We start from the raw sequence: 22824 nt of genomic DNA, 5'->3' as shown, positions 1-22824 counted from the left end.
ATTGTGACATTTTGGCATATATGTCATATTAGGGCTATATATGGGCATGATGACGTAATCGATGATTTTTTTTTGTTAATAGGAATAGGTGTCGTGTGCTAGCTCATTTGAAAGCTTATTTGATTCCCTATTCAGTAATATAAACATTTACATAATTTATGTAGATAAGGACACACCATTAAACTTGATAAAAATAATAAACTTAAAGATAAAACCCATAACTAAATTAAAATTCATGGTGACGTTTCAATTATTACTTTAATCATCGTCAGAATAATAAGTTTCTTGAGCGGATGCTTTAAAATAATTTTAAAGGAACAAACAATAATTAATGAAAACGTAAAAATGACATTGACAATCATTGGGTTAAGTCAATAATTTCAAACACGCCATGTCTTGTTGCGTGTTTAAGGGTGGCTTCAAAAGAAATATGGATAATGCCTCCTTGATGCTGAGTTCCGTTGGAGAACTTGCATGACCAATGATTGAGAAGTCCTTACGACTAATAGGGTGGTCAGAATCAGTCATATGTTGGAATACCGCTGAATTTGTAATTGTTCTTGATCGTCTTCCTAAGTGAGGAGTGACACCTAAGTGTTCGCAACATCTGACATTAAAGTGACGTCGAGTCTTCCCGACGTACGTAGCTGCACAGCTACTACATTTGAATTGGTATATAATGTTAGATGCGAGCTCACTAGGAATCATGTCTTTCACATGGAAACGAGATCCTATTCTTTCCAAAGTCCTGAAAGCAAATCTTAATTCTATAGAGGGAAATGCTTTTTTAATTGTTCTACGGATGTTGCGTCGGATTTGTAAGCTGTGGTAACCAGTATATGGAAGTTTTATATAGATCTTTTCTTTGATTTCTTCTACTTTGCTGTTTGGTTGGAATTTGTTATTGAAAAAACGTCTGATGTATCTTTCTTTTTTCGTTGAACTTCTTAGAAATATACATCAGACGTTTTTTCAATAACAAATTCCAACCAAACAGCAAAGTATAAGAAATCAAAAAAAAGATCTATATCGAACTTCCATATACTGGTTACCACAGCTTACAAATCCGACGCAACATCCGTAGAACAATTAAAAAAGCATTTCCCTCTATAGAATTAAGATTTGCTTTCACGACTTTGGAAAGAATAGGATCTCGTTTCCATGTGAAAGACATGATTCCTAGTGATCTCGCATCTAACATTATATACCAATTCAAATGTAGTAGCTGTGCAGCTACGTACGTCGGGAAGACTCGACGTCACTTTAATGTCAGATGTTGCGAACACTTAGGTGTCACTCCTCACTTAGGAAGACGATCAAGAACAATTCCAAATTCAGCGGTATTCCAACATATGACTGATTCTGACCACCCTATTAGTCGTAAGGACTTCTCAATCATTGGTCATGCAAGTTATCCAACGGAACTCAGCATCAAGGAGGCATTATCCATATTTCTTTTGAAGCCACCCTTAAACATGCAACAAGATATAGCGTGTTTGAAATTATTGACTTAACCCAATGATTGTCAATGTCATTTTTACGTTTTCATTAATTATTGTTTGTTCCTTTAAAATTATTTTAAAGCATCCGCTCAAGAAACTTATTATTCTGACGATGATTAAAGTAATAATTGAAACGTCACCATGAATTTTAATTTAGTTATGGGTTTTAACTTTAAGTTTATTATTTATATAATTAGTTATATAGGGTTTCCATAATTTATTTTTTTAAATTAAATTATTTGACAAAAAAGAAGAATGTATGTAATTTCTTTTATTCAAAATACATTTTACTGCAGTCAGAAATCATAGAAAAATGTTTATTTCACAAATAAACATTACTTTTCGCTTAAATTAAATGTTGAAACCAGCTCCCGCCAGCCGCCTGCCTCTTGGAAGTTTGAACATTTAATTTAAGCAAAAAACAATGTTTATTTGTCAAATAGACATGTTTTTATGATTTCTGACAGCAGTAAAATGTATTTTGAATTAAAGAAATTACATTCACTCTTCTTTTTTTTGTCAAATAATTTAATTTCAAAAAAAATTATGGATACCCTGTAGAGCTAATTATATAAATGTTTATATTATTACTGAATAGAGAATTTAATAAGCTTTCAAATGAGCTAGCAGAGGACCCCTATTCTCATTAAAAAAAAATCATCGATTACGTCATCACGCCCAGATGGATGACGTCACTAGTATGACATATATGCCAAAATATCATAATTTAAAAATAAAAATCGATTTGATCTGTTTTGGGATTTTTCCTTAAAGTCGCTGGTTTACAAAATAACGAATTTATTACTTTCATTTGCACCATACCGTATATTTATAAACATTTGTTACATTTGGATAAACTTTTGGGTGAGCATGAAAGATTTTGGATCCAGGAAAGAAAACAATTATTTTAATTAGAGACCTCAATAAACTTGACAAACATATATCAAAATTAAGAAATTATAAAACAGACGAGTTTTACAAGCTAAATAAAAATTGCTCAACAATGGTAAAACTGGTAAATACATACAATAAAAAGTTAACTCCACATGCTACACTATAACACAGACCTACAGTGTTTTTGGTGCCAAAGTGTTTAGAGCTGATTTTAGGTATATTTGGGGTGCTGATTCCGAATATGGCTTTAGTTTTGCCCTATCAGCTCTAGTTTTCAAGATAGCGTAGGTCATGCTATCTTTTATGCAATAAACTACGAATATGCTGATATGGATAATACTAAATTGAAATAAAAATCAGAAGTAGAAAATACGTATATTTTAAGCCATTTCTCGATAAAACCCTTTGTATAATGAAACAGATATACAATTAGTTTTGAGAAAAAAAACTAACAAAATAGAAAAAAAACTTTACTTTACGTAACGAAAGATTCGCTTGCGTGATTTCCTGGAATGAACTTTTAAACAGCCTCTGTTCAAACTCCAGCAAAAATCTGCCATCATTTATGAATGTCCCGTCTTCCTTGGTAGCGGTCCTCCATGGTTTTTATGTCTTGGTTAAATCTCTCACCTTGCTCGTCACTTGTGTCACCTAAGTTTTCAGAGAAACGGTCCAGGTGGCTGTGAAGATGACTTTGATGCTCATATTACATCCAAGTGATTCGAAGTTATTCAGCAAACGGTTTACCAGCTCAGCATAGTTTTCACTTTTGTAATTTTCCAGAAAATTTTTTATAATGTCCACAAATGAAAGCCAAGCTTTTTTCTCTACCTTACTCATTGACCCCACAAAAGCCGGATCCTTTGTAAGAATTCTGATCTGTGGTCCATCAAAGATTCTAGTTTTAAGTTTTTCCGTACGTATCTGGGGCAGCTTCCTTCCTATGTAGGCGAAGCATGGTCCATTAGAATCAAGTGCCTTAACGAATTGCTTCATTAGGCCTAGCTTAATATGGAGAGGTGGTAAGATTATTTTCTCTGACTAAAGTTTGGTAATGTAACGACATTATAGTATGATTTCTTGCATAAATACGGCATAACACAGTGAGAACAACAAATATACTGAGGAAGAAGTTTAATTAACAATGTATATTCCTTTGAATAGCATATTCGTCATTATCTCAAATATTAAAACTACTAATTTCGGAATGTACCATATCCATAAAACTAGAGCTGATACAAAAAAACGGAATTCATTTTGATTTATCACTTCTAATATAGTAATAAAAATCAGCTTAAAGATTCACGGCACCAAAACAAAATTTCTTTTCTGTAGGCCTGTGTAATCTATTGTCTGAAGAATGAATAGGAGCAATCACAATTTTTCTGATACTATAGGTTTGTTCCAACATGAAGTTTTGGACGGTCCAGAAACCGTCACGATGTACCGGTTTTTGTGCACATGTTCGTAATTGTATCGCCCAGTTATCGTCCCATGACGGTAATTTGGAAACCGATGTTGGAACGGTTATCTGACTGATAACTGTTTTATCTACCATTATCATTTTTGTTGGTGGCAGCTTTTGTGCTTTTAGGGGATCACGATTCCCGCTTTCAATTTGCAAAAAGGCTCAAAATTTGCAAGTCAGTCCAACCAGCACATGCATTTGCCCGATTATGGTCCGATTACTGAAATGATCATCACGAAACCGTCACTGAAAAATCACAATTCTTGTGGGAACAACGATCCGATGACGATCATATTTTTGTTGGAACGGATTTTGTTTACTGCGCAGGAGCGTTACCGTTTCGTGACGGTTCCCGGTCGTGTTGGAACAAACCTTATATAAACTTATTAATTACAGTTAACGAAAATACACTGGTACAATAATTCCTTTGTTAGTAAGTTTCTTGATAGATTGTACAATGTATAAAAATAATCAAAATGTATAAACAGAAAATGGTGGACAGCTGAAATAAAGTTAATATAAATGGAGGCTGTTATAATGAAGAACTTTCTGGACTGTAGGTAGCCATTTAAAGTAATACTATAAAGAATACTGAAAAAGCATTGTTTGTAAAATATATGTAAAATTACATTGTTCAAAAGCTACATATCACATCACTCCAAAAAAACCAAATGTATTAACACTCCTTCAAAGGCAATTAAAAACTTTTGTGTACTTCAAGATATTTTGATACCTCAAAAAATTTGGTCAGAGTTACAGGAAGTGAATTTTCTTATAAAGATATTTAACCAAATACCAAGAGGTATTTGGTTAAATATCTTTATTAATACAGAATTAATATCAGGGCATATTAAAAAATATTTCAAAAACAATGTTGAAGAGTTCACACTCCAGAATAGTACAGCGTTAAAATAATAAAATTTAAACAAAAATTTGTTTGCATGAAGTTGATAGTATTTATTCTTGATGTGGTTGATATGCACGTTTTTTAAGAGGTGACGCTCATGGTCACCCTAGCGCCCGTTCTTTAGCTCTAGGATAGTTTGGGACTTCAGGTACACAAAACCTGATCTTACCCACTTAACACCTCCATCTTCTACCTACGGCATACCCGGGACTACTCTTATCGAGTGCAACTTCAAGATGTTGCTCTTGCCTCTGTCCTTTTATTATTTTATTTTTGACTATTTTGTAACATTCTCTCATATTTAACTTTATTTTTTTATAGTTTCCGTGATAGTCTTTACTGTTATGTTAAAGTATTCTTTGCTAGTTATGGTTTTCTGAATTATGTTTTCTGGTGTGATCATTCCTATTTTTTTACCAGTTCTTCCATTTCCTGACTGAATTATAACTGAATTAATTGCATACAAAAACCCAATGTTCTGGATCATCCTCCACCCCACATATTACACCTCAGTCGTCATTGTTTTTTAATTTTATAAGTGTAGATCCTAAGACTCATGGCACATCAAAAATTATGTGAAATAAAAATTTGTACACCTAAATTTGCAGTTGATCCATGGCTCTATCTTAGGAATGAATGTCCTCTTCCAATTTGCTTTAGTTCTTTCTTCTGACCACTTGCTCTGCCACTGTCTCATATGGAGAACTGCGACCACATACAGAACTGTAGAGTGTACATACTATTTCTAAATACATCTTTCTTCTGTGTGAACTGGACTGACCCCCTATATTTGGCATTATCTTTGTTAAAGTGGTGGCCTCCTCAGCTCTCTTGACAACCCTATGTTTTGTGAAACTGAATCAGTCATCAAGTTGAATAATGATACTCAGCTAGATACCTCGAGATACCTCAGCTCATTTTTCACTACAATTTTAACCCTGTCTAGATTGAACTTCATAAATTCCCTCTTTCTTTTTCCTTTCAGTATAACGCCCTCTGTCTTCACCCCTAATACCAATTTATTTTTTAGCCCATGTGTATACTTTGTTCAGAGCAGTGTTTCCCTTTTCTATGATCCCCAATTTGTATAATCTTCTGTTTTCACTCCTTCCCCAAAACTTTAACTCCATTACCCTGTTGTACATTTTGGCTACAGTAGTAGTCCCAAAACTGATCCTTGAGGAACAATTTTTACTAGTTACTTTTATTTTTCTGTTTGGAAAATAGTCACACATGTGTGTTAAATATGTAGGAAAATTCATGTCTTTCATTCTTTTGATTATCAGGGCCCAATTTGGTGTATTAAAGGCATTTTTAATATCTAGCATTGCTATAAGTACCTGTTTTCTTTTGCTGTTTTTGACTTGTTCTGAAATCCATTTTATTGAGTCTGCTGATTTTCCTTTTTGTAATCCAAATTGTTGTTTTGAACATGCACCATGGGAGAACAATAATTTTGCTACACTAATATCAAGAACATAGAATTTTTCTAAATACTAAAGAGTATATAGCATATGGGATAAAATTACTAAGATAAAAAAACTTACCGTGAATAAGGCATTTAATCCCCAAACAACATCATTTAATCTTCTAATAGGTGACCATCCCATGCCATCCATACTGTGTCTTCTAAGTAATGATAAACATACTTCACCAGATTCAGTAATATTTGGATGCCACAATTTTGTTAGGCATTTAACTACAGGGGGCTAAAATAATTTTAAATGAAAAAATAAAGGACTAGGATAGCATTACGAGCCCTAACAAATATATATTGTAAATTAACAACATTTTTATGATGTATGAAATTATTTTTACGGTTTAAGTAATTATATATCGTGAGCTTACAACCAAAAGGCACTAAGACAGAATTTTAACTTTTGAGATAAATGGATTTGAAAGTTTGATTACTAATGATAATTCACACACATAGATAGAATTTATTCATCCACAAAGTTTACACAATTCTTACAAAAAAAATGTATAAATCTTATTGGACTAGTCAAAATTTTAGTACAATAGAGCAGCGGTCCGCAACCCTGGGGGTCGCGAAAGATCTTTATGGGGTCGTCAAAAAAGTAAAAAAAGTCAACAGGGTCCTGTACTTATCGAATTTTATTAAGGTTTATCCGTAAAATATAACCTCTCTTTACTTACACAATTACACAATGTCCTTAAAACGGAGAGAATCGAAAATAATTACGACTGTACGTCCTGGAAGAACAACCGGTAAAACAATTTTTAATGCAATTAATTCCTTTTTTGAAATCCATGATATAAAGAGGGAATATTGTGTATGTATCTGTATGTACAGACGGCGCAGCTGCATTGACCTGCTCCCGAACAGGATTCAAAGCAAAAGTAACTGAGATTGCACCTCACGTAGGTTTTGTTCACTGTATGATTCACCGTGAAGCTCTTACAGCAAAACATTTGCAACCAGATGTAAATAAAGTGTTGGGAGTCGTTACAATAATAAATTTTATTAAAGCTCGCGCATTGAACAGTCGCCTTTTCAAAATAATGTGTCGCGAATTGGGATCAGAATACGAAAATCTACTGTTACATACGGAGGTCAGTTGGTTATCGCGAGGAAAAATACTCCAACGTGGATTTGATACCAAAGATGAAATCAAAATATTTCTACTTGAACGGGAACCAAAGCTAGCGGAATATTTCTTGAATGAAAATTGGCTGGCAACAGTTGGCTATCTTTCGGACATTTTTGAAAAACTTAATGATTTAAATCAATCGTTGCAAGGGAAGAGTACAAATGTATTGATATTGGCTAACAAAATAAAAGCTTTTTGTAGGAAAATAAGTTTGTGGATAGACGAAATCAGTGCTGAAAACTACGAGATGTTTGCATGTTTGGAGAAATTTTCTGAAAAAAAAACAATATAAAGCTCGAAGAAGAAATTAAAACCAAAATCAGCATGCATCTTACAAGCCTTAAGCAAGACTCGGTAATACGATTCCCAGATACGTCACACGGCGACCAATGGATAATTAATCCATTCACTTGTGATCTTAACACTGTGAAGATGAACTTAAAAGAAAAGGAGCAGCTGATCGATTTATTGTCCGATGAAAGCATTCGATCTATTTTAAAAACCACGGATCTATCCAAGTTCTGGATAATGATGGAAAAGGAATATCCACTGTTATACATAACATCTCTGCTGAAATTGCTGCCATTCGCATCTACATACCTGTGTGAGACAGCTTTCTCCACATTGACTGCTATAAAAACAAAATATCGCTGCAGACTTAACGTAGAACCTGATTTGAGAGTGTCTCTTTCTGATAATATATCACCAAGAATTAATATACTGAGTGCAAGTGTGCAAGCACAAGGTTCACATAAGTTTGTAAACTTACTTATATGTACCTATTTAAAAAAAAATAAAATGTTAAAATAATTGCTTGTCTCATTTAATGCCATCATAAATATTATGTTAAATGCATAGTTTGCTCTAATATTACTTTCCAAAATAAAAAAAGAATGTGTGTGTACTTTGTACGCACGTAAGAAGATATTCTTCTATTATATAATAGGTAATTTAAACGAAGTAAATATACTTAAAAGGTTATTTGTACTTATTTTATTAAAAAATCAAACTAACTTTCTTATCTACCACTTTCAAAAAAGAAGAATATCTTCAAAAATTATATAATAATATACTTACAATCATAAAATCTATAAAAAAAAATAAAAAAATAATAACTTGCTTGGGGCTTGAACCCACTTCACGTCTACCGCGCCGTGCGAAAGTTGACGCCATTTCAAACTGCACCAAACTCTCGTATACGTCATGTGGGAATATACACAAACTAAACGTTTACACCATAAATTTATATGAATTTAATAAAATTATTAGTTTGATTTTTGTCGAAATAAAATACAACAAAATATAGAGTAAGAAAACGATATATGAGATGAAGATTTGTAGAAAGTTTGTTGGTAATCAGATTATGTAAATTAAAGCATTGCCTACTAATAGGTAACTACATTATTTTGTTTACATTTTCCAAATAGATAGGTATTGAAACTATTAGGTATTTCCAACTGAAATATTTAGAATTACGTACCTGCGGCTTTTCAAAACTATTTAAAAAGTCACTATAATTATAAATTTGATTTTATTTCTGTCCACACATCAATAAAAACTAATATTATACAATATTTTTGTTTACCGATAACCTCCATATTGAACAATTATTGACAGATCATTTCAAAATTTCAACACCCAATCAGAGCCCGTATAACAACTAATACCATACTGTCGGTGTGCGCATGCGCGCGGATCAATCAAATTTTACCCTCAATCGATTCGCCGCTAAAGAAGAATATCTTCAAAAACTTCAACATAATTTACGAAATAAAAACAGCTAAGTACAACATGGAGGATAATTGAAGTTTACCTTAATTTCGTCCTGAACAAACCTTTGCACTTGTTAATTTAGTGATTTTTTTCTGGGGTGGCTCATAACTCTTTTTTTAATTTTGGGGTCGCAATATCAAAAAGGTTGCGGACCGCTGCAATAGAGTATAATATATAGTAAAAGTACACATGATTAAAATAAAACAGTGATTATAATAAAATAAATAAGAAACAAATAAAAGTTCCTAATAAAAATTTTAGAACTATTGTTGCAAAAATGTTAAAAATTTAAAAATCCATCAATACTGTAGAATGTGTTGTCCATTAAAAATGAATACACAGTTTGGCGAAAACCTTTATGTGAATAATTACTGAGAGTTAATATATTGACTATTTTATTGTAACATTTTATTCCAATATATTCAGGTGCATGTTGGGATACACCTAATCTAGAGAAAGGTTGTCGAAAATTTGATTTACCTCTAGTATCATGTGAGCGAATGTCCCCATTTCTGTCAAACTTAAGCTTGTTTTCCTCAATGTGCAATATTAATTGGAAAATTAAAAGGCTAGGTATTGTTAAAATATTAGATTTCTTAAATAGTGGCTTGCAACTATCCGAAAATGGAACGCCATACATACTTCTTAAAACTTTCTTTTGAGCTATAAATGCCCGTTCAAAATGAGATGAGCAACCCCAAAATATTAAGCAATACTGAAGTACAGACTGGACTAAACTAAAGTAAATCATTCGCAATATATCAAATGAGACAGCTTCTCTTAAATTACGCATTATATAGCTACATGTACTTAACTTTGCTGATACATGATTTACATGAGTTTCCCATGTAAGTTTATGATCTAGGGTTACCTCCAAAAATTTCGTTGTAGTATAACTTTCTACTGATTTGCCATCCACATGTAAATAAAAGTCAGAATTTGGAGTTAAGTTTTTTGGTAAGAAACGCATAAAATGTGTTTTTGTTACGCTGTCCATTATTTTTACAATATATGCTAAATTCAGCAGACGCAACATTGGTATTTTCCACCAGTTGTATGGGTTCAATGTGAGACATGAGAATATTGGTATCATCAGCATAATGAACAATTTTATCTGGCATTGAACAAAACGTGTTTAGGTCACTTACAAATATAATGAAAAATAAAAGCCCCAGTATTGAGCCTTGAGGTACACCCATCGTACATTGAAGTGGTCTCGACGTTACATTATCCACTGTGACTACTTGAGTTCTATTACTTAGACCAGATAGGGCCAAATTGTACGGTATACCACGTACTCCAATACCCTGCAATTTTTGTAATAAGAGTTCACGATCAACAGTATCAAATGCACGACTAAGGTCATAAAAAAGACCCAATACATTTAATTTATCATTTAATTCTTTATAAATAAATTGAAGACACTCAGAAATAGCAGTATTTGTAGATTTCTTTTTTCTAAACCCGTTTTGAATAACAGGAAGAATTTTAAAATGTTCTAAATAATCTGTTAATCTATTTGCATATGCTGCTTCAAATATTTCAGATAACGGACTTGACACACAAATCAGCCTATAGTTTGCAATATCCGTTGCAGATCCTTTATTTTTAAAAATAGGGATTCCTTTCGATTCCTTTACATCTGGAAATATTCCGCATGTAAATGATTCATTTATGAGATAAGATAGTCGTAAAGCTATATATATAGGGTGTCAATTTAAAAAGTTGCCACCCCTATAATTTGGTCGCTATAGAAAATCTAAAAATATACAAAAACATGTCAAATTTATTTGTGAGGGGGAGATTTTATAGACCAGTTTTCAACTAAGTTACACTAACCCTCTAGCGGGGGCGGACACAACCCCCAAAATCTTTAATGGAAAGGGGGGCTGAGTGATACCTCATTTTCAAGGTCGTTCGATTACCTCTTCAAAAATACCACATACATTATATTTCTTTGCAGTAATTTTAATTTTTTTATAATTAATTTTAATAATTAAATGTGGAAATTTCAGAACTCCAAAAATTTTTTTGGAGTATTGAACTCCAAATTGAATTTTTTTGGGGTGTTGAAGTATTTAGAGTATTTTTTTGAAGTATTTTTGGAAAAATCAAGTAAAACCGTAAAGATATTAAGTATAGAGTTCAGAACTCCAAAATTTTTTAGAGTATCGAGTCAAAGATTTTTCCAAAAGTACTGAAAAGAAATATATGAGGCATGTGGTATTTTTGGAAAGGTAATTTAATGACCTTCAAAATGAGGTATCACTCAACCCCCCTTTCCATTAAAGGTTTTGGGGGTTGTGTAATTTTGTTGAAAACTGGTCTACAAAATGTTCCCCTCACAAATAAATTTGACGTGTTTTTGCATATTTTTAGATTTTCTATAGGGACCAAATTATAGGGGGTGGCAACTTTTCAAATTTACACTATGTATAAGTGGCAACATGTTTCAAAGCTTATCCATCAATTTCGTCTACCCCTGCAGCTGTTTTAGAAGCAGTTTTTAATACAATAGATATAACTTCTTTTTCATTGGTTGGTGATAAAAAGAAACTTGAATTGAATTGGTCAATTTGTATAGTACGGTTAACAACTGATAGTTCATTATTTTTTACGGCATTAATAAAATAATTGTTGATTTGATCAGCTTTATGATAATTTTGTAAGTCACCGTTGTTACTAAAAGATATTAAATTTTGATTTGATTGATAGTTTTTCCCTCTATTTTTATTAATTATTTTCCAACTTTCCTTCATTACATTATTGCTATTTCTAAATTGATTATCATATTGTTCCTTTTCATGTTTTTTAACAATTTTTTGATATTCTTGTTTAAATTTCTTGTATCGTTTCGAATACTGTGGATTATTGAGTTGTTTTCTTAATCTATTCATGTGACACAATTGATCATGCAAACCCTTAATATGAGGTGCAAACCACGTTTTTTGTTTTGGTCTGGTAGTTAGGTACTCTACGTTTTAAGAAAGTAGTATTATAATAATATAAGAAAGTATCATAAAACATTGAAAATTTTTCTTCAAAACTACCAGCCACATATAGATCACTCCAATCAATATTAGCTAAAATATTCTGAAAAGTTATTAAGTTGGCATTGCATAAGTTTCTGGTAAAAATAGTCTGAGGATTTTCTCCAGTAACTTTCATATCAAAAGCACATAATTGATAAGTATGATCTGACATAAATGTGTCACATACACTCACCTTTTGAACATCTAAATTGGAAAAAAAGTTGTCAATACATGTTGAAGAATTTTTAGTAATTCTAGTAGGTACATTTATATGAAATTTAATGTTGTATTCTAAAAATAAGTTTATTAAAATATTTTTCTGATTGCTTTGTTCTAAAAAATTGATATCTATTAAAATCTCCACATATGGCGTAAAAATCATTATAGTTATAAATACTCTGCAACAATAGTTCTAACTTCGTAATAAACGTGTTAAAATTCACACTATACGGAGGTCTGTATATAGTTACAATAAATAAATATTTTTTAGAAAATTGGAAAAAAACTTTTTTCTATTTTTTACTTCCATGAACTTTAAATTGTACTCCACATATTTCAACTTTGCTTTCAATACACCATTGACGTAAATTTAGCTGTTCACAACTGAACTTAGATATTATTTACAAATATGCATACACCTCCACTTTCTTTATCATTTCTTGCGAAATATGACACTAAATTAAAGTTTTTAAAGTAAGTTTATCTTCTTTCAACCAGTGTTCACTAAGGCATAAAACATTCACATTAATACTTTGAAGTATCAAATTTACATCGTAAGATTTACGTGCAAGTCCTCCCTGTATATTGTAGTGTAAAATAGGGAAATATAAGTTTGTCGGTTTCCTTGCATTAATGCTTCGGATATTGCATTTCTAGTGTTACTACTCCCTACATACCACAATTTGTATCCTTCACCTAGTTCTTTCGCCCTTTGTCCTTTCTACCTAGTTTCTTGAATACAAGCAATTTGAACTCTTCTTCGTTTGAGCGCATCCACTAACTCCAGACTCTTACCTGTAAGACTACCAAGATTCCAAGACCCTATCCTGATTTTTCTAACCTGTAATGGTGTTCCCCCTGAGATAGTCCGAACGGAGGCTCATTTTACTTCCGGAACATTTTACCTCAGGAGATGCCATCATTTCAGTATATGTTTTTATTGCGTTGGAGAAGGTCTTTTCATTATTATGGCCTGAAAAGATTTTTTTGGATATTTGATGCCTGAATGCCTTTTCTATCAACACCATACCCTGCCTTGCACGTTTAGCCAATACACCACCAATGCAACCAAAGTGCAGTATTACCCCACACCTGCCCGCATTTTTCTGTATAGGCCAGGATCCCTACTGTAAGGACTGCCCTATAAGCCAATGTATTGTTGCCCGTATCCTGCCACTAGGAGGCACGTACTTTATTCGGGATACAATGATACGAAAACACAATGATACGAAATTAGTGTAATTTCAAGACGAATTTATTCATATAAATTTTATTTCATTTGAGTGACATTATATTTTCCATAAGATGTGTGTGCAGTGTCCTTTGATGTTTGTGTGGGAGATCTTGGTGTGGGGTTGTATGTCAGCGAAAGGGTTGGGAACTTTATTTACATTTTATTGAAGACATAGTAAATGCATCCAAATATCAAGATATCCTTGAACATTCGTTTTTAGCAAGTGTGGGAAGGTTATATAGATCCGGAGCTTTCAACAGGATGGAGCCTCATGCCATACAGCTAAATCTACCAAAAAATGGATGGGAGAACATAACATTAAAGTTTTGTCACATCCTTCCAGCAGCCCGGATCTTAATCCAATAGAGACACTTTGGCACCAAATGAAACAGCGCCTAAGAAATAAACCTCAGCATACTATGCCACAACTACATGCTAAATTGCAAGAAATATGGGATGTTTTCACCCCTGAATTCTGTGAGGGCCTAGTTGATACAATGCCTAATAGGGTTCAGGCTGTTATTCAAGCTAAGGGCAACGTTAAGCTTATTAATTTTTATTTTAATTTGTTATAAACCTGTTGTTCCAACATTTAGTTGTCAGTATTTTTCGATTGTCCAACAATTAATTAAATAGTAATCAACATAAAATATATATTTAAACCGTAAATATAATTCTACACGCCAAAAAAATGTTGTTAATTTGATACCTACAATTTAAAAAAAAATAAGCAAATAAAAGAATTTCTGTACCTAAATTGGCATTTTATTGGCAAAATAACTACTTGTTCCAACATATAGTTGTTAGGGCTCCTATAAGAAAAATTTAAAATACCAAAACATCTATGGTACAAGACACCCTAAACTTTTAGTGATTAGGAAAGGTAAAGTTTTCAATCCTAATAGCAACATTAATAATATTGAAAAATATTACTAAAAGATTTTTAAATTGAAAACTTATTAGTCCATTTCCCTGGTAACACCTCCAAGGCTTCTAAAATTTGCAAGCCAGATGGATGCTGCAGTGGAGACAAAGGAAGGGAATTCTAAAAAGTTGCAATTCACAACACCCGTCTGCAGCTTGGTAAAGTTCCAACGGAAACTTATATTTTATATTATATTAAATTTTAGTGATTATTCTATCATACATGAGATAAAACTACTTACGACCATGTTATATTCATCTGTAACACATATATCAAACCGAAAAGTCCCACCTTCCCAGAAACCCTCTGTTGGCTTTACTACTAACATAAATCTACTTAAATCATGTTCATTGGTATAGTGGATAGAACAACACGAAGGTAACAACTGAGCCATTTCTTGAGCTTCCTTAACTAGTAATCTGTCTCTTATTGAAGCTCTTGATGTTGTTGCTTCATTATTATCTGCTTTTCGTTTAAGTCTTTGCGACAACGTTATCATTATGAATTTAGAATAATCAAAACCACACTAATTAGCACAAAAGTGTAAATTTTATGAAACTTTTATCATTTTTTGTTTACAACCAAAAAACATCCTACAAAGTTGGGTTATGTGTTATGTTCAGGTTCAGCTTCAGCAGTTCGCCAGTTCAGTTCAGTTTCGGTTCAGCCTCCTATCATCATAAACGAATCGATTAATGATACGATTGACATAATCGATTTTGTTCATTTGATAACTGGAAGGACCGAAGAAATTAATAAAAATTTAAATAAAAATTATCTACCTACAGTAGAGCGTCGATTATCCGAACTAATTGGGGGACATGGGTATTCGTAAAACCGATTTGTTCGGATAATCGAACTAGATTGATATAGTCATACATTTTTATCTACTCTACAAGTGACTAAAAAGCCATATTTATTTATATCTTGATAATGACAAATATCAATTAAACAAAAAAGTGCAGTCTTTGCAACAACATATTTTTGGATACAATATTGAAGAAAATTGAAGATATTTTAAGCGTTAATTACTAACGCTTGCTCGGAACTCGAGTGCGGGGCGCGGGAGTCGAGAGTTCGGACAGTTCGGATAACCGGTCGTTCGGTTGATCGACGTTCGGATAATCGACGCTCTAGTGTATTAGGAGCTTCAGATTGTTTCAAAAAATTTAAAAATGTAAATTATTTCGCTGTGTCTAAGTACACGCTAACGTGTACGCAAATAAAAAAGTTAGGTACACGCATGATACTATAAATAACAGTATTTATTTATAGTATCATGGGTACACGCTTAAACGTCATCAAGTTAGTGACGTCATTATTTAGCGTGTACTGGGTTTTTTGGTACACGCTAATTTAAGCCGCGTGTATGCTGTGGTATTAAGTATCTGTAAGTATCGCGAGTGTCAGAGTTTGGTTAGAATTTGTCTAATCGCGTTATGTTTACACTTTAATATTGATTTGTAAAGAGTTTCCTTATTTTTTACTTGTTTAGTGTTTTTTTTTAATTAACTATGGAGTGTGGACAATTATTTAGTTTTTTTAATGAGTTTAACAACATTCTAAAACAGTATGAAGAATATAAGAGACAAAAATTCGTGATTAATGCCATTAAGGGTAGCAGAAGTAATAAGATAAAATATATGGGGCGATTGATTAGTGTGATAAAGCTCAGTAGATCCGCTATAGTAATAGATAGCAATAAAAGTTAGTAACAAAAATTTTAGCAAACTATTACAAAATTACTAAAATTAGTTAGAATGTTACAGGGCGTTCGATAATATAGTGGCAGACCAATCTTATGTTTTTTACCCAAGTAGCAATTTTTCGACGCATTGGTTGTCAGTACAAACAAATGCACTGTATATAACGTTGCCACAGTGGACTTTCAGTTGTTTCGGCCAACGACCCCTAACCCGACTGACATTACGATGTTACAACGTTAAGTAATATCTTTAGTTATATGGGAAACTAAGTTATTACTATTGTGACAACTACATATCACAGTTAAGTTTTTTCAACAATCGCAACTACTTAAAAACGTTTATAATGCTAAACTAATTTACGCCCATGGGTTTTCTGGCCGACTAGGTAGTTGTCTCTCACGACCCCAGGGCCTTTACGTATAGTTATATAGATGTGTGATACGTTTACGGCAACTTCAGGAGCAAAAAAAGAATTTACTTTATAACCTTACTTTTTTCTTATTATTTTATATTTTATTTTGCTGGAAATTTTCGATTTATTTAACAACCTGTTTATTTGTTTTTTATTGGGTGGTTTCTCCATTGTCCATTTCCATTGTTTTATCAGTAGATTTGATAAGCTTAAATCTTTGTATCAGCTTTGCTAGACAGGGTTGCCAGGCCAGTTCTTACTCTTTCAGTACTATATCCGTTGCAAGATAATTTGGCTGAAACTCCGACAAAATATGTACTTTTTGTACATATTTTGTCTGAATTCCATCCGAATTATCTTGCAGCGGATAGTAGTTTTGCTTTCAAAAAATCAATAGAAATCAGCAGATTCTTTTTAGGCCCTGTAAATACAGTAAAATCTGTGTTAACGGTTACCTGTCAAAATCGTCCGGTTTCATAATCAACTTAAAGTAAACATTAAGTAAAGTTCACTTTAAAGTTGACATTTACCCATATATGAATTGTGATAAAGGTAGGTATGGGCCATTCCACGAACATACGCCTGTTTTGGATTACTTCGCCAACGAATATTTTACTGTGCAACATAAGAAGTACAAAAGTAAATGGCGCTAATAATTATTCCAATAAACAACAATGTAATTTGCAATTTACTTTCGTTCTTCTTATTTTGCACAGTAAAATATTCGTTGTCGAAATAATCCAAAACAGGCGTATGTTCGTGGAATAGGGTATACCAACTTACTTAAAATTTAAAATCCACTTTAACTGATTATGAAACCGAGCGTTACAATCATTTTGAAAATTCTCCAAACCAATTATATGAAGATTTCCTTATTTAGATCTGGTATTTACCAGTTTCATTTCTCTGTCCATCTATTATCATCATCTACGTCCTGAATCTTATTTTCGGTAATGACATTGGGAAATTGTAACAAAATGTCTGAAAATTAATTTAGAAATGGGGTGAATACTATTAAAAAGCAAATTTTATTTTAGTGGTAACAAAATATTGAAATATACCAAACATCTAATAAAAACATTGCCTACTAGAATTTTTTAAATAACATCAAAAATATACCAAAACAGTAGATATCTACTAAATGTGGCAACGCTGTTAAGGAGAATGATGCACTTCATTGCACTGGTCACATGACCTCTGTCACCCAATAAGAGGGTGCGTTCTAAAGTGGTTGGGATAGTCGGTCCAGGCCGTGTTTGGTCGGCGATTGGACTTCTCGGTTGTATCATCCGTCTATGGTTGGTAATAAGGTATATTTTAAGTAATATTGGTAATGTTGTTTAATGCACCATTTTGGTTTTTTTGGGATGTAAAGAAAATAAAAACACAAAATATAAAAAATGCAGGCATTTTCTAATACCTTTAAAAGCACCATCAATACATTAAATTTATACAAAACATCTTTAACATAAATTCTGGCTTTTATATTAAAATTAGATTTTTTAAATTTACATATTTTTTGTTAAAAAGGTGATAAAAAATGAGCGCGTGTGTTTTTTAAAGGTGGAATATCCATATTTGACGATAATCTGAGATGCGTTTATAAATTTCACATCAGGTAATTTTGTTTAAGTCCTTATTTATGTCTTTATATAAATTTAAATACCTGGATATTATGTCAAAATAGTTTACTTTTTATATAGGTAAAAAAACATAACCAGTCCGACTCTTTGAGCAACCATTGCACGCAGGCACTTTTTATAGTCGCTTCAGTTGTCTTATGCAACGCTTAAGGTTGCCTAGGCAACGTCAAGACAACTCAAAAATCGTCCACCAAATTAGTGCAGAATTGGGTCGTCTTCTAGGCAATAACAACGTTGTAACAAAACGTTGCCACGCGGTAGACAACGTTGTCGCGTCGACAAATTGCTACTTGGGTAAATGGAACACCCTATATCTTATTTTGTCTTCGACATCTTCTTAACTTCCATATCACAAAAATATAAATGTTTATTAGGTTATACAGGGTATTTACAAAGTTATAACCAATTTTCTATGAAAATCGTAACAAGTTCAACTCCCTGTATAGATAAAAATAAACACCACAGCAAAAATAAACACCAATATAAACTGATATCAGAGGCGTGCGGTCCATGGAAGCGGGGGAAGCGCCGCTTCCCTATACCTACTTCGATATAAGAAAATATATCTATTATTAATTAATACCTATTTAATAACAACATTTTTCCCTAATCCAAGTAATCTACATATTCAGCCCTGTGATGGATGACCGAAGTTATCGTTAACGTAAAGTTATCCTGTAGTTATGTTATAACCAGTGCTGTTTTTGTGACGGTACGCGCCGGTACGCCGTACCGGTACCTCTTGGGACAAAAAAATAAAAAAATCAACAAATTTCTGAACTTTTGCTACCAAAACCTTGCTACCAAATAGCGTTAAAACGCCATTATTGAGGATAAATTTAACAAGTTTTCCCGGGGGTGGACACCTCTTATGAACAATCCCCAGACCCCCAGGAACATTGCGTACCGGAACCTAAACGTACCGGAACCTTATATTGTTACAAAAACAGCACTGGTTATAACCATCGAATTGGTGTGATGTATCATACTTAACTTAACTATTTGCGTTATTTCTTGACAGTTCTTGAGTTATCTGGTCACTTTATAACGCGACGTTAAACCTCAAGTTATGAGATAACTCTGTAGTTATGCAAGGTTAGGTTCATCTTTTGACTTGTTTTTAGACAGAAATCAAGTGAATTTAGAAGCTAGTAATTTAATAATTAAGAATAGAAGGGTAATACAATTTTAAAAATTATACAAAAATCAAATCGAGCGATATAAGTTGAAATTTTATTTTAAGTACCTACTGAGCTTTCTATCCAGAGTTGCCAGATGATATTTTATAAATCCCCCACTTAGAAACTGAAAGTCCCTGAAATTGAAGCTCAAATACCCCAAAGTCCCCAAATTTAAATTGTTGCCGCATTTTAATAAATTATTAGTCAAATGAAGAGAACAGTAAAGCAAAATTCATACTACAATATCAACGAGAGCCATGTAAATAATTCATAGTTCCTATCGTCTTCGATTATATGGGAGTATAATATATAGTTCTATGTACATTCGCAAATTTAATTTACCATGACCCCTTAAAATCATCCATAATTTTCCGCCCCCAAAAAATCCCACTACAATTTCTGCTTAGAAAAATTTCAATAGACGCTTTCAAATTAACCCAAAATTTTGGGAAAATACACCAATCTGGCAACCCTGTTTCTATCTACCGTTTGAAAGCAACTTAGAAACACCAAGGAACCCAAACAGCTGTTTGCTGTTCGGTCATCGGCCGTAGCCGACGACGGGTATGTTCGGAACAATCTCTCGCGCTCACTCCAACTTGTACTATTTGTACATAAGGTTCTCTTTGTTACTTCAAAATTTGTTCCTCAAAACTTCTTTCTAATATAACGTTGATGATATAACTATCTCATAACTGCGAGCGATACATCACACCAAATTTTACCTATATAGTTATGGGCACGTTATTCCTGAGAGTTATCTTAACTTTAACTCAAACGTTAAACTTAACTTCGATCATCCATCACACGACTGATTACCTAGGCATACGCATTGAAAAATATTAAAAATTAATCGCGTACGAACGAAATCAATATGCACACAATTCAAATTCGGTCCACTCCTGACAGAAGCGCATCTCAAAATCGCCGCTTGTCAAGCAGTTGTCCGGTGTAAAAATTGGTCAGGGTTCAATGACTGCAACCCATTAGTCGCGCGAATTTTGGTACTCTGGAAGCGCTCGTCCTAGCGCATCCTAGCGCCTTCCGACTGTTACTGCTGCAGCGGTGGTTAGGTACGTACATGTACATTCGCTTAAAGAATATGTATTTCGATTTAAATTTTTTGCAGATATTTTTCCTTTTACTGATCTTTTATTTGACATTTTACAGATGAAGTCAAATGACATTGCATTTTGTATAAGACAAATTGATGACTTATTAATACGATAATTAAAAAACTAAAGCAGTTTAAAAATATTTGGGATAAAACTGAAAATATGGGGTTTGAACATGACAGAAAAATAATGAAGATTGATAATGTCGGCAACAGAGAGACCTTTTGATAATATTTTATAACAAATGAATTCTCAAAATTTTAGCGATTTAAAATTTGTAGAATTATATACAGGGTGAGGCAAATAAAGGGCCTATTAGAAATATCTCGAGAACTAAAGGCAACAGAATCATGAAAATTGGAATAAATGGGTTTTGAAGGATGATCTATTAAATGAAAATATTTTCATCTCTTTGCAACTTCCGGTTATACCGGAAGTCGCTTATAACTTCGTTTTTTTAAACGGGACACCCTGTATATTTTTACATTTTTGGATTCTCTTTGATGTCTTCTTTTTTAAAATATCAGGTTTTGTAATATTATACAGGGTATTTTAAAAGAAAATTACGTTTGTTTATTAATTTCGTAGCAAAATTAACACCCTGTAGAATTGTAGTAGTTTGACATCTAAAACTCTACTTACGTTCAAATGATTTTTAATATACTCTACTATTGTTAAGAATCATTAGTATAGCTAAATTTTTAATTTTAGTATACAGGGTTGGTCGAAACTCGGAATGAGTATTTTCTGAGTTTTCTTAAATGGAACACCCTGTATTTTAATATTGTAATGAAATGATATTTTATGGTACTTTTTTATTTCCTAAGCATTCCCTATACCCAACTGCTTTAATTTGTGCTTAATTTTTAATCGCACCAACAATCTTAACTGCGTAGGTATTTTGATAGCTAAACCATTATTGGTAATTTTAAGGACAAGTCTGGATTAATATGTATTTATTTCTGAAAAATTATTTGGGATTGAGTATTTTCACGGCCAACCTAATAAAATTTCACGTATTTTTTGTTGCAATTAATGTTTAGCTTGAATCACCAATAACTCACAAATTAAAGCAGTTAGGTATAGGGAATGCTTAAGAAATAAAAAAGTACTATAAAATATCATTTCACTACAATACAAAAATACAGGGTTTTCTATTTAAGAAAACTCAGAAAATACTCATTCCAAGTTTCGACCAACCCTATATACTAAAATTAAAAATTTAGCTATACTAATGATTCTTAACAATAGTAGAGTATATCAAAAATTATTTGAACGTAAGTAGAGTTTTAGATGGCAAACTACTACAATTCTACAGGGTGTAAATGTTGCTACGAAATTAATAAAAAAACGTAATTATCTTTTAAAATGCCCTGTATAATATTACAAAACCTCATATTTTAAGAAAGAAGACATCGAAGAGAATCCAAAAATGTAAAAATATACAGGGTGTCCCATTTAAAAAAACGAAGTTATAAGCAACTTCCGGTATAACCGGAAGTTGCAAAGAGATGAAAATATTTTCATTTAATAGATCATCCTTCAAAACCCCTTTATTCCAATTTTCATGATTCTGTTGCCTTTAGTCCTCGAGATATTTCTAACAGGCCAGTTATCTGCCTCACCCTATATAATCTTAATATTTCTAATTATAATTCATCAAAATTTCCCACAGAGGAATTTACTTCGCTACGATTAAATAATGAAAATCTTTTGATATCCCAGCTTTGCATTCTCAGTTAAGTGTCGTTTATGAAACAACTGACATTAGTGATAAAGAAATACCCAGAAATCTGAGTATTTATTTATAACTACTGGTTTAAACAAGTCACTGTGTGAAGTGGTCAAGTTGTGTGAAGTAGTAGGTACTAACTATCCCAGCCACAACTGCATCAGTTGAACGAAGTTTTTCATTATTAAAATGCATTAAAAGTTTCAAATTAAGAGTTTAAAAGAAATTCAACAAGCGAAATTTAGCCCTATTATCCATTGAAAAAGACTGCATTCAACAATTATCAGAAGTATAGGAGAATAGACCTCAAATATAAATAAGTGTCATATTGTTGAACGTTGTGTGTTGTGGAAAATGCCTCGGAATATAATTTTTTTAAATAGAACTCTTCTTTAGGAAACAAAGCCCGGCGCGAGGACTCAAGGCCCGAGCTAGCAATATAGATCAATGATAGGTCACTAGTCACTAG

General features: G+C 32.6%; 1 protein-coding gene across 3 annotated transcripts in view; it reads right to left on the bottom strand.

Annotated features, from left to right (window-relative positions):
* LOC126893378 (NEDD8-conjugating enzyme UBE2F-like) overlaps nucleotides 1-15225 on the bottom strand; it is a 167419-nt gene extending 152194 nt beyond the window's left edge. For 2 of the 3 annotated variants that reach the window (XM_050663494.1, XM_050663493.1), the window contains exons 1-2: nucleotides 14808-15225; nucleotides 6319-6480 (exon numbers count right to left, since the gene is read on the bottom strand). In XM_050663494.1, coding sequence (XP_050519451.1) covers nucleotides 6319-6480; nucleotides 14808-15065 — 420 coding nt within the window. In that variant the 5' untranslated portion in view covers nucleotides 15066-15225. The remainder of the gene's footprint in view (nucleotides 1-6318; nucleotides 6481-14807) is intronic. The other variant, XM_050663492.1, reaches the window with a different exon arrangement.
* Nucleotides 15226-22824: the final 7599 nt, after the last annotated feature.

The sequence above is a fragment of the Diabrotica virgifera genome, chromosome 10 (genome assembly GCF_917563875.1).
Source record: "Diabrotica virgifera virgifera chromosome 10, PGI_DIABVI_V3a".
NCBI lineage: Eukaryota > Metazoa > Arthropoda > Insecta > Coleoptera > Chrysomelidae > Diabrotica > Diabrotica virgifera.
The sequence above is the reverse complement of the archived record's forward strand: the minus strand, read 5'-3'. Positions and strand labels throughout refer to the sequence as shown.